This window comes from Amblyomma mixtum, chromosome 3, assembly GCF_055824585.1.
Source record: "Amblyomma mixtum isolate Tamu chromosome 3, ASM5582458v1, whole genome shotgun sequence".
In the NCBI taxonomy this organism is placed as follows: domain Eukaryota; kingdom Metazoa; phylum Arthropoda; class Arachnida; order Ixodida; family Ixodidae; genus Amblyomma; species Amblyomma mixtum.
Window position 1 is genome coordinate 203,759,416 of NC_143014.1, and position 13,013 is coordinate 203,772,428.

A 13,013-nucleotide genomic window follows, 5' to 3' on the forward strand; every position below is an offset into this window, starting at 1 on the left:
TTGACACAGCCATCGGCTCTTCCGCCACTTCTGATATTGAGACCTGAGCACATGCTTCCCTAAATAGGGCCGTTTTTCCGCCGATACAGCTCTGTGGTTGCTATAAAGCCGCCAGAGATTACACGTAGGACCACACGGACATACTGCGAGACTCCAATACTATTTTTGCCAAACAGTGTATTAGACGTAGTGATGCAAAATTTCCATTCTTTCTTCTCGTCCTCTAGGCGGCTAGTAGACACCATCGAATTGATCTACTTCCGACCATTTACACACGTTGCAACCTACGTTCTTGGTGTCGTCATGGGCTACATTACCGTTGAATACGGCAAGGCAAAGATCGGCATTGTAAGTAACTCTTAAGACTTCTGTCCGGTGATTTATAACATAAATAAAAAGAGAGCATGCTCGCTTCGATCTGAAGCCTCGATAAAAAAAATTTGTAGGCAGGCAATTTTCTCGTGCTCCTATTTGTCTCCACCTCTATGATTTCCAAGCCTTTATTTTAACCTTAGCTAACTATAATTACTTCTGGAAACATAGTAAGCTCGAATGTCGAACTCTGTGCTGTGTTGTACCTAAAAGCACAAGGAGAAAAAAAGCATTCTTGAGACATTTTAATTCGACCGCTTGCTCGGAAGTAGCGAATACGTCACGTGTATGATTAGCACTTGGGTCCGCAACAACAGCCTTTCTGATCGTACTTATCTGTGGCAGCGCATATCTTCGCCTCGAAGTATAAAAGCATGAGTTGAGCGCGGTATTTTCCTTTGATGTTGCGAGCTTTTCTTCACGTGCTTCCGAGAAGAATGGCGATCTTCATTAGCGACGCGTAAGACAAAGAACAGCACAGAAATAACGACAAGCACAAGTGATGTTTATTTACAACGAAATCTGTAATCGCCTTGTACAAGGCATTTAGTAGAGGCAATTTGGGGGGTACAGTAAAAGCCATGTAATGCGTTACGCATAACGCGCATTTGTAGGTGGACGCCACAACCACGTACCTCAAAACGCGATTGAGGTGTCCAGTGACACAGGGAGCTAGTTATGCTCCCTTCATTTCCTCAAAACCAATGGAATATGAACAGGCTGTTTGTTTTAAGAAAAAGAAAGGCATATAACTACCTCAATTTGTAGGTTGGCACTACCGCCACCTCAAAGCGCGATTGAGGTGTCCATTGACCCAGTGAGCCAAGTATGCGCTTTTCCTTTCCTCAAAACCAAGGGAGGGTTTAGACTGCAATTAAGACAAAACTAGGGAACTAGACTGTTTGCTCCGTGCAAGCGGGCCTGGAGTCCGTGAAGTGTGCCAGGGACACGACTGAACCAAAGATCGCAAGCGGAAGAAGGCCGAGTATGCACGTGAGAGCATAGGTGCCAGAACGGGCCTGTGAGGCACCCAATCGGGCAATCGCCTGTGAAACCACAAAATGGGCTGCCACTCCAGACCTCGCGGCCGCTAATGCCAATCAGCTTTCGCTGATTAATGCACTGAGCCAGTAAGCTTAGATCTAATATTTTGTTGTCTCTTCATCTATCTTTCATGTCGTTCGGAAAAAATGAACGTATGGGCTTCTACCAAAAACCACGCGTTCCTCGTCAGGTGGACGTGATAGTGGGCATGACAAATCGCCAAAATTTTCTTAATTCCTCTCTGGTCTGAGATGCTATTTTCAGACGCGCCGACTGATTGTGCTTTGAGCACAGTTATTGTGGTCCAGAGTTTGACAGAACGCCATCTGGACAAGCAGCAGCATAGTATAATGATTCTTCGGTCATTGATAATATAAAAAAAAATGTCAGCTGAGGCTTTGGAACCTGCAGGGGCTCCTTGTTCACAATGAAGAACCGGCCGTGAACACGCCGCTTATGTAGCTTTTAACTAGTCGGCCTATTTACTGTGCACATGCCGGGTGAAGATTTCTCTTTTTACTTCTGAGTGTATTCAGATTCCAGGTGCAGCGGCGCTGACAAATTTTCTTGGTTACCAACTATTTCAGTGTCAACCCAGGCTATTTCGTGCTCCAGTTTTCGCGGGTGTTCTGCCACAGCACTTGAGGCCGTCCGACTATTGCCGACATGACTACGGTGCTCTTTTAGCCGACTTGGTAGATTTATCCGACTCCACTCTCCGTTAAAGCAACAGATAGTAATCGAAGGAACTCAGGAGAAAGCACTGCAGTATTTCGAAGCACGACCGAAAGTGTTCGTGAGGTACTTCGACGAATGCTTCTGCATTCACGACAAGAGAAATTCAACGCTATCTGGATTGAGAGAGAAGACAAGAGAAGTACCCCATTTTGGGACGCCATCCCAACGTGCTCTCCCTCCGGCCTCATGCTTATCGTCTACAGGAAGCTCGCCCCTTCCAGAAAGGGCGCGCTCGATTTCAAGTCGTTGCATTAATTAGCCATAAGCGCTCAATCGTGGTGTAACCTGGCAACCGGGCAGTCCGCACGTGTTCCGATGAGCACAGACTTAAGCAGTAACTTGATACGATAAGAAGAGACTTAGAAAGTAACGGATATCCGGCTACATCCAGAATCCTTGATATTACAAACGAAGACGGATTCACTCAACAGAACAAAGGGACATCTTCGCCCGGCTTATGCAAAATCTTGAACATACAGCGCTGACAGACGAGGAACGAAGGGGAGACGAGACACACAGGGCGCTGAACTAACAACTTTAATTTCGAAGGAGGGCGACCCGCACGTTTTTTACAACAACCAAAACCCGTGATTATAGGGCACATGCGGAAATCAAGGCAAAAAACAATAAGACGAAGGAAACAGGGTAAACGCGCAGGCGCACATTGACCCATACAATACAGAGCAAACATTCAAGAAGGATTCAGTCATTCTGGTCGGCCATGTGGCAGGTACGCCCCTGGTGACACAAACAACAAAGAGCGGCAATGAAGGGGGCAGGGGGAAAAACAAAGTAACAGCATTTCGTAAAAAATAAATCTACACGCGCCGGCTGTCCTGTGCAGCTTGGTGATGACAGATAAAAACGATAAAATGCAAAAGGCAACGACGCGAAAGATATTAAAATCGCACAAGACGGTGTGAAGACGTACATAAAGAGAATGAAGTGGAAGGGGGGTTGTAATGAGGGATGAATTGATAGCTTAAAAGTAAGCGAAGAAAGCCAAGTGAAAAAACACGGTCCAAAAATATGCGTTGCAAGCGAACAATGAACACGGCTAAAAGGTTGGGATGAGCGTAAACCATAAAATCGACCTAAAAGAGCAAAGATGGCTAAAGCGAAGAGAGGGATGAAAACTAGAATAAAAGAATAGAAGTAGTGTCCCCAGAATATTTAAAGACAAGTGGCGAAAGGGCTGAGGTGTGAAAAAGAGCCGCGTAAGGGACCAAGGCGCCAAAATTACAGTGACTGGGAAAGAAACGCAAACTCCTTTTCCAACAGGGCTACTGAAGGCGTACTGACCACCCGTCTTGTTGCTTGTTGATGAAACCTGCCTCAATTATCTCCCGAGTGAGTTTATGGCTGCTCTTTGCGAGAATTTTTGTTTCTTTATACATCGGAGGGCGCCGGCGACAAGTACTACAGTCACGAACGTGAACGGCTAAGTTGCTATAGTTAACATTGGGCTCGAGCGTAAAAATCATTACGCCGACTACTTGCAGCGACATGAACGGCATCTTTGAGGGTGGTTCTTCATTGTGAACAGGGAACCAGGGGCGGTTCCGAAACATAAACTAACGTTTTGTCATGGTCAATTACCAAAGATTCCTGCTGCTAAACACATTTACTGCGGCAGAATTATGGTTGTGTTCGGTTTATGGGTGTTTAACGTCCCGAAGCGACTCAGCCTATGGGGCACGCCGTAGTGAAGGGCTCCGGAAATTTCGACCACCAGGGGTTATTTAACGTGCACTGACATCGCACAGCACACGGGCCTCTAGCATTTGGCCTCCATCGAAAAGCGACCGTCGAGGCCGGGATCGAATCCACGTCTTACGGGTCAGCAGCCGAGCGCCATAATCACTTAGCCACCGCGGCATCTTGCGACAGAACTGTGAACATACGTGATGCTCACAAGTTGTTTTTTAGTATTGTTACTTATGCCTATCGCAACCTCTAATATAGTTTATCATCAAGTTCAAACTCTTGAGGTCGTACCTCCATGCTGATTCATTCATTATAACATAAGCACAACAGAAGGTTCTACGACGTATTCGTTCTGAAAGCCTGAATAAAGGGAGCATGGTTACAGCCAACGCAACGTTTAGCACATGCATGACGACGTCTGGGTAATAAGCCCAAAGTTCATAACGACAACCGAAATTTACGGAAGGCAAAAAATTTCAGAGCTGCACGCCATTACTCTGCAGCGGTGTATTTTCTTTCCTTCTTTTCTTGCGCAGGTTATGCAGCTTGCCCAATGGATCATATCACTAGCACTTTGTGGCTGCATGCTGTTCATTACCCTCCCTTGGAATCGAGGAAATCCACCGGATGACGTTACCACAGCCGTCTACGCTGGCTTCCATCGCCTGGTCTGGGCCCTTGGCCTTGCCTGGCCCACGTACGCCTGCGCCACAGGCCGTGGGGGTGAGAAAAGATGCACAAAAAACGAAACGACCCGAGCGACCCGAAAAGTATTCATTTGCGAAGAGAATCACATGTCCGCGCACAATGGCGTAGTAATGGATACTCACCTTAGTTTTTTGCAAGCAACCTGCTAATCACTAGTGACGAGAAGTAGTTTGCTCTCTTTGGGTGGATAGAAGTCGCCGTTAAGAAACCCGGTTGCCTGAAGGGAGTAAGTCCATGGCCGCAAGCTTAATAAAATATCTGGTTTCTGGGGTTTATCGTCCCAAAGCGATCAGGCTATGGGGGAAGGCCGCAGTGGAGGGCTCCGGATAATTTCGACATATGCGGATAATTTCGACACTGACCATCGAGTACCAGGAACGGAAACGACATGACAACCAGATCCGCAGTAACTTCGCGGCTATTTTCGGTGGGGCGTCGCGCGACGCACTGCTCGAACATTATTATTGACACTGAGCGATAACAACGTTCCTTCTCACCTTCAACGTACGACTGTTACTTTCTTGTGCAGGTCTGCTGAACGCTTTCTTTTCGTGGAAGCCATTCATCCCGCTGTCTAGGCTCGTCTACGGCGTCTACCTCGTGCACGTGCCTCTTCTGTACCTCCGCATGGGCATAATCAAGACGCACATTAACCTTAGCGAATTCTTTCAGGTGAGCGTCGAGTCTTGGCATTTCACAAAGCGCAACTTGAGCCTTGTCGTTCCTTGAAAGAACATCGTGGACCAGATGACCACAATTTAAAAACGTGCCACAAGTGCTTTCCTTTTTTTCCACATCATAGAATACTTCAGTGAACGCAGGTAAGGCGTTGACTGATTGGAAGTGATCAGAACCATCGCCGAGAAAGGAAGCTTATAAAACGCTATCATATGTTTGCGACTGCTATCTCTAGCAGCTAGGTGATGTAAAATTTAAACGTTTGACAGAAGACTTTCATATGCTTTCATATGAAGAAGTCATATGCTTTACTGAAGATGCATGCTTGACCATAGTGCGATAAAACTGAAATATGACAATTTTCTTTCGGGCATGGAAGTTGGCTATTGACAGGAAGATCTGATGCGCTAAGTGTCTGCGTCTTAGGTTCACATTTGAGTGTTTGTATGTTGCTCAGAATGAAACTGTCTTGAGTTTATTTATGTTGATGCTTGAGTGCGCACTCAGAATTGGGTAGGTTTCGTAGATTTAACGCGTTACTTTGGCGAAAGAATGCAGCGGCTCTATCGATATGGATTTATATGGTGACTATAGAAAGCGTCGTCACTTGCCTTCGACTCAATTAACATTTTTCCAATAATCCACTGTTGTCTGCTTTGCGCAAAATTGTAAAGACCTTCCGGCTACTGTCACAACCACCCGCCAATAAACCGATATTTCATCGTTTCAGCTCAACACTGCCATCGGCCTGTTCGGGATGAGCCTCTTTCTGGCGTACCTGCTGTACCTGTCAACAGAAGCGCCCGTGCAGCGCTTCGAGCGGCTGGTTTTTGAGGGAAAACGGAAAGACGCCATCATGAACGCAGCGAAGAAGCCACCCGCTCCTCCGCACGCTAAAATGGCGATTGTCGAAGTTGAGACCAAGAAGGTGCCACCCAGCGACGACGTGGACAAGAAACCAGTGTTTGATGGTCAACCAGAGGTCAAGTTGACGATAGAAAACGATGCCACGAAGACGGTGTTGAAGCAAGCTGGTATTGACAACCACGCATTTCAAGAAGACTCCGAGAAGTCAAAGCTTTGATCGCTGCTGAGCAGACGCTGACTGACAAAACTAAAGAGTGAAAAGTCGCAACAAGAGGCTGTCATCGGCGAAGTGACTATAAGAAGTCCAACGTCTCTACCTCTTTGGACTCACGGTGGGTCGAATAGTCGCAGCGATACTGCTTCCCCCATGGAGTCGTAGAAAATGTCGCAGTGAATGAAGTGGTAAAAGCAGGCACTGCTGAAGCTGTGAGTACATGCGGTGACGACAAAACTGCTGGACTTGTTAGCAGGTTCTCGCTCTCTGTGTACTTCTCTTTTAAGTGACCTTGAGTGCTTTGTCTTGCACCATACAATTGGTGCATCTGTAACCGTAGCTTGACAATTACCCCGCTAGTCGCAGTGATCTTCGAAGGAGAAATATTTTTGTTTCAAGCCCAGACTTAGAACAGGCATTGTTTTGCTGAAGGAGAAATAAAAGGTTGTGAGCGCGACTAGCATTTTGCTGTTTATTTTGTCTGAGTGTGCGCGTGAGGGTGCGTGTGAGTATGCGTGTGCGCATGAGTCTGCGTGTGCGTGTCCCGTGCGTGTGCGCGTGCCGGAACGCTGTCAGCTTTTCATGCAAACTGGAGTGCGCACCAAGAAACACGGAGAGATTTGCGAAAAGAAGTGCACACGTTTCCTATGCCATGTACAGCCGGCCAAATGTTTAGCTGGCCTGCGTGACGGCCGCTTTTTCTGTGCTCCTGCGCTTTGGGACGAAGCAAACTTGCGGAAAGCTCAATATTAAGCACGGGCTAAGTGAGTCTGTGCTTTAATTTGATATTTTCGCAAGTTTTCTTCGTCATAAGCTACAGGAGCACAGAAAACGCGGCCGTCACGCACGCCAGCTAAAGATTTGGCCCGCTGTGCAGTGGTCCGGCTGCCGAGTTATGTCCGTTGTGATCACCTTGTCTAATTTTTTTAAAGAAAACCAGAATTTACTCGCGAAATAATGGGAATATACACAAATGTTCTCCTCCAATCTCGTTATTCGCGTTCCCATGCGCTATAGTCACCACGTACTAGATCTAACCTCCACAGGGTCCATGAAAATTCACTCATCCTCGGGAATGTTTAATTATGTGCACGTTCGCTGACAGAAATGTTGCCAAAACTTGCACTTTGCTCACCTGAGAGGGACTCAAGAGAGTTCCCTGTGCCTCTCTTTTTTTTCCAAGCATCCCTCTTAAGAACAAATTTTAGCTTGCGCAAATAGCCCGTCTCACTTCATAACGTGTTTGCCTTCTGTCTCCACACCATTAATAAAGTTTCATGCTTACTGCGCCACGTTCACACGTGGTGGTTGTGTTCAAGGTAAGAGCCGCACTCGTATGGGACGTGAGGCATTCAATCAGGTTGAGAAATGCAGCAAAACATACACAAAAACATACAGAAATTACACAAAAAAATAGGAAGCTTAAACAAGGACCACGTTTTCAGGCTAGCGTTGTCCCAAGTGAATCCCGGGGCAATCCCGTGCCCAGCGCTTAATGGGCAATGCGATCCAAGCGCGATCCAGCGGTGCATGCCTCTCCTACTCCGGTGCTCTCACACTCACACTTCTTCATACTTTCCTTTGTTCTGTATTCTGCACAGAATACTTGGGCATTTCCTCTGGCAAGACTATAACAAAACTACCACGTGGCAACAGCGAATGAAAGCTACTATCGCGTCCGAAACAAGGACGCCATGCGCATTTCGCCTCCATCGAAACGCGGCCGCCTCGTGCTGGATTGAACCCGGGTATTTCGGCTCAGTAGCCGAACGTCCTAACTATTGTGTCATCGATAAATAGGTCAAAACATGTAAGCAAACGTGTCATGAGGTTCAAAAGTTATATGGCGCCCAAAATACACATTGCATAATTTCTCTGCTATCAACATCTTGTAGTCAGACAATACTGGAACAGCATGCAAACACATTGCCTGAACAATTTATGCCGTCAGCAGTTGCGGTCTCTGCAAACAATATATCTAAAATACATATAAAATACTCCCGGAAAGCATAAACCGGCTTTAGGGGCAAGCAGTGCATCATCTTCACCAGCCTAACTACGTCCACTGCTGGGCAAATGCCTGTCCAGTTGCGAAGCATTATATGACCCGTCACCCACCAGAAATATTACTGTAATTTCTCTACGTAAACTGACACCACTTTATCCAGATAAATTTATAATACAATGCAAGCATCTTGAAAGGCTGTGTATCGGTTTCAAAGTTTTTCAGTAAGATATGGGAGACTAAGATGACTCGGGCATGGATATGGGTGATTTTTGTCTCTTTTTGAAACCAGAAGAACAGGCAACATCTACCAGTAATTATGACCCTACTTCTCTCAAAAGCTCTCTTACACAGTGGACGCCGCATACTGAGGGGATGCCGAAGGTATTTCGCAATTTCCATCCGCATAAATCCATACGCAAAATCACCGGAAAATACTTTTATGCTGACATAAACCACTGTGGGTTTAAGAGAAGGCGCTCGGTAACAACTTTTTGCACCTTGAAAGCACTACGGGAGGCATTTATACATAATAAAAACGTTCTACGGTCATCATTCACCTAAAAAGAGCCTATAACACAACTTGGAGATCTGATATCTACTCAACCTAGCTGACCCAGGTAAAGCAGCAAAAAACAGCAACTAGTTGGTGTGTAGAGAACAGCGCTGGACTGGTTAGCATGGAATAAAAACCGCCGCCGCGGTGGCTCAGTGGCTATGGTGCTCGGCTGCTGACCCGAAAGACGCGGGTTCGATCCCGGCCGCGGCGGCTAGAATTTCTTTGGGGGAGAAATTCTAGAGGCCCGTGTACTGTGCGATGTCAGTGCACGTTAAAGAACCCCAGGTGGTCGAAATTTCCGGAGCCCTCCACTACGGCGTCTCTCGTAGCCTTAGTCGCTTTGGGACGTTAAAGCACATAAACCAAACCAAAACCATGGAATGAAAGCACACAAAGGAACGATTAGGCAGGCTAAGCACGCACTCGCAACTGATTTTATTGCTCGGTAAAGAGCTCGACTTAATACAGACACATAGATCTGACAACGAGATATAAGGTTACAGTGCGAGCCAAAAACGCCACAAGCAAAGAACGAAAGTTACACCCTTCTTCCGCAGCCATTCAAATTCCCTATACAGAAAATCAAGAGCTTCAGAGCTCACACAATATTCTTTCCCGGCTGTCCTAATATCGTAAGCTTCGATAACTTACTTTAAATTTTCGGCTTTGCAACAGCTAGGTTGGTGGTGTCGCTATCCTAGCTGATGCAAAGACGAAGTTGAGCTGATGTTTTTATGAATTTGCCTAGAATAGAACTAAAACCATTACTTGCCTGAACACGTGCCAAGGGGAAAAGAAAGGTTATTGAAAATAGGTTTAGTTTGCCTTGGTTTGAAGCGAGCCCCGTCTACCCAGAAGAAAGAAGTAGAGGATTACAGGGTCGTAAGGAAAACAAGAAGGGCGGATAAAAATTTGAAAAATAAAAAGCAGCTTGTACGAGTCGGCGTTTTGCCTTTCCTGACAGGGGAGGAGCTTCGTCACAGTGCACAAAACAACGAATTTAAGACTTTTTAATGATGAGGTTGGTTTCGCCAGACAATCAGCCAAAACATTTTCAAAGCTAGTTTCGCCGCACTACATAAATGCTGGCAGCGGTAGCCTACCTAACGGCAGCGCTCCCAACCGACACCAGGTGGCATAACCGGACGACGCCCCGGAATCCTGGACATGCACAGCCGGATGGTTCCGCGTGTATGTGCCTTTTAGAACTCGCCATTTTAATAGGAAGCTAAGAAATCTTTTTGGCCTGTGAAAGTGAGTCCAGTTTTGAGGGTTCTGTTAATGAAGTGTTCAGCGCTACGTTGCGTTTTAGACTGGCTTAGAACTGTGTCTTTTTCGGCAGTGTAGCAAGAAGGGTTGCGCAAATGGGACGTTCACAAGAAAGAAGACAGGACAGGCGCTAACTATCTATCCAGCATGGACCGCACATTGATTGGTGTGCTATACAGCGACGTTGTTGTCCATATTTTTAGATTCGTTGACGATTTTTTTGTCCTCTTGAAGAAACGGAGCAATTCCATGTATGACGACACCCCTCATTAAATGTAACACCTTATGTTTAACCTTCACCCATTAGCGCCCTGTCAATAACATTCGGCAGTCGCTGTACCTTAAGCTTGCTTCTCGCATGGACATGTGTGTTGGTGTTCCTGCCTCGCACGTGAAAAGAACTGTTTCCTTATGATACCACTCACTCTAAAAACTCTAAAAGGGACATCGCTAAATAGATTTTCGAAAACGCTATAAAAAGACTTGTGCGTGGCATGCAAACCGGCTTCAATATGCAGGATTCAACGTTGAAATAGGCTAGTTTTAATGATGCTGTTTTGTAGGGAGTTGTTGAAACGCTGGCAAAGAAGTTAAAAGGGCTCTGAATCACCTTCCGAGGAGAGCACATCCACTCATGAACACCTGAGACAAATGACGCCCTTCTACACACAGCAGAGGACCCACAACCATGCGCGAAGTGGCGAGTCCTTCCCGGCGACTTTTTCATGCTCGGTCCCACCTTCATCGCTCGCACCTGCGTACGTAAGTTAAGAGATAGCTATTGGTTAGGTTCTTCCAGACATCAGGCAGCTACCATGGCCGCCGCCAATAAGCGCCGTAGCTCCGGCGGGTCAGGTAGCTTCGCCCCCGGAGAAGGGGCCTGTGGAGAAGCGCCGACATTCCAGCGTGCGAAGAGTGACGAGTGAAGAGGGAAAGGCGCGAAGACGATGAAATTCAAACTTTGACTACAGATAAGTCAGCTTCTATAAAGCGCATTAAAAAAATTATTACTGGACAATTTCAATGAAGCTCTGTGGTTTAACATCCCAGGCATGTCGCAACTTTATTAGATCCCCTTTCAAAGGCCCTTTAATAGCTCCTGAAAGTAAACAGTGATATTGACTGTGAATAACAGCGCAGAGGCAAACGACAGATGAAGCAGACAGGACCGGCGCTGTCCTTTCTGCTTCCTCTATCCCTTGTTTTTTTACTGTTGTTCACAGTCAATATGTACCAACTAGCTCGACTCGCCGTGTTACTGAAACACTGATATATCTAACAAAACTAACAGGCCCGTAGTAATTCCTTATGTACACAGGACTGCACGTAATCTAAAAAAAAGTAGGAAACAAGCACAGCGTCCGACTGGTTTTCTTGGGGCCCTGCAAGCTGAGTAATCTATGTGCCCGCGTGGAAAGACGCACTTTCAAAAGGAAGCAACATGGCTGCGGCATGAAGCACAAGAACCCAATGAGGACTGCTAAGTTGGGGTAGTGTGTCGATCCTCCATAGGTGTAGCAAAGTCTACATAGGGCAGACAGGCCACTACATCAATCTACACACTCTTGAGCATGAAAGGTACGTTGAAAACCAGGAGCAGCGTCACTTGCGCATGCATTGCCTGGCACACAGGTGTATGCCTGCGCTCAAACATGCCAAGATTCTCCTCAAGTGCAATAATGAAAAAAGCACGGGAACTTCTAGAAGCGTTCATTATCAAAAAGAAAGGAAAATAATTCATCTATGACGCGTTAATCAGATATAATAGGAAGGCACGTTTCCTTGAAAGCATTATGATGTAAACCTGGTATTTTTTTTTTACTACACGTATCTGCTTCTGATACCTTTTGTGTCTTTTCTGGCAAGCATCCGTATAGATGTCTGTTTTTTCGAATAAACGCCAGTTGTTAGTTTGGGCCTGTCTCGTCTTCTTGCTTGTGAATGTCCCGTGCGCGAAACCTTTCTTTCTACTGCCATAAATCAACTTACCCAACAACGCATCGTGCTGTTTCTTTTTTCCTCGAATTTTTTTTCAACTATAGAGTTCTCCATACCGGAGCATCCAAGATGAGAAGACAAATAAGTGGATTAGTTCCCTTCTCTTCACTGCGTTATTGATAAGAGCTGGCTGTGTTAATAACATATACGCATCTCAACCGTGTCGAGTACTTCGGTTAAGTTAAAGCGCTGCTTAGCGCAATGTATTTCTTCCTCCCTTCGAGATATCCTCATTCAAAGCTGTCCCGGTATAAATAATTAAAAAAGATAATGTTAGCCGTTAAGTATCTTAGTCCTACCGATTGATCCAAATGTCTCACGTTTGCGTTAATATGACTAGGGTGTAATGGTAATAACAATTCTTCCAGTGCCGCAACTCGGCTACAGACGTCCTTTTATTAGAGCACGAAACCTGATTCGACTGTTCATTTCGTTTCATTTAAATAGTACTTTTGGGGGCATGTAGCGGGTTTACCGCGGCACTGTGGCGCTAAAGACGTTGGTGGACCAAACCACAAAACTGCGTTGCGAAATTCCCTCTTGGAGCAGGCCCATCACTTCCCTGAAAAAAGCAGGCAGATGAATGCGGTGTCTCGAAGGCCTGAACGCCGGTACCAGCCAATGTACCTGCACGTAGAGAAAAGAATGACGTATATTAGCACCACCAGGATAAATCGACTAGGAAAACTCACAAACTATAATGTACTTGTGTTTGAAGATCATGTTTGGTCAAGGAGAAGCAAGCAATCTATGTGTATTTGCCAACCTGAGCACGAGCGGTTCTTCCGGGTAAGGCGCAAGAGGCTTCCGCCTCTGAATTCACAGATTTCAGTCAGCTGCGCGAGACTTTGGAG

The 13,013-nt window shown here is 46.1% G+C and overlaps 1 protein-coding gene across 3 annotated transcripts in view; it reads left to right on the forward strand.

Annotated features, from left to right (window-relative positions):
- The window catches only part of LOC149353349 (nose resistant to fluoxetine protein 6-like), a 30,189-nt gene extending 23,404 nt beyond the window's left edge, over positions 1-6,785 (forward strand). For all 3 annotated transcript variants that reach the window (XM_089582495.1, XM_089582496.1, XM_089582497.1), the window contains 4 exons: positions 228-348; positions 4,398-4,584; positions 5,099-5,241; positions 5,978-6,785. In XM_089582495.1, coding sequence (XP_089438621.1) covers positions 228-348; positions 4,398-4,584; positions 5,099-5,241; positions 5,978-6,331 — 805 coding nt within the window. In that variant the 3' untranslated portion in view covers positions 6,332-6,785. The remainder of the gene's footprint in view (positions 1-227; positions 349-4,397; positions 4,585-5,098; positions 5,242-5,977) is intronic.
- Positions 6,786-13,013: the final 6,228 nt, after the last annotated feature.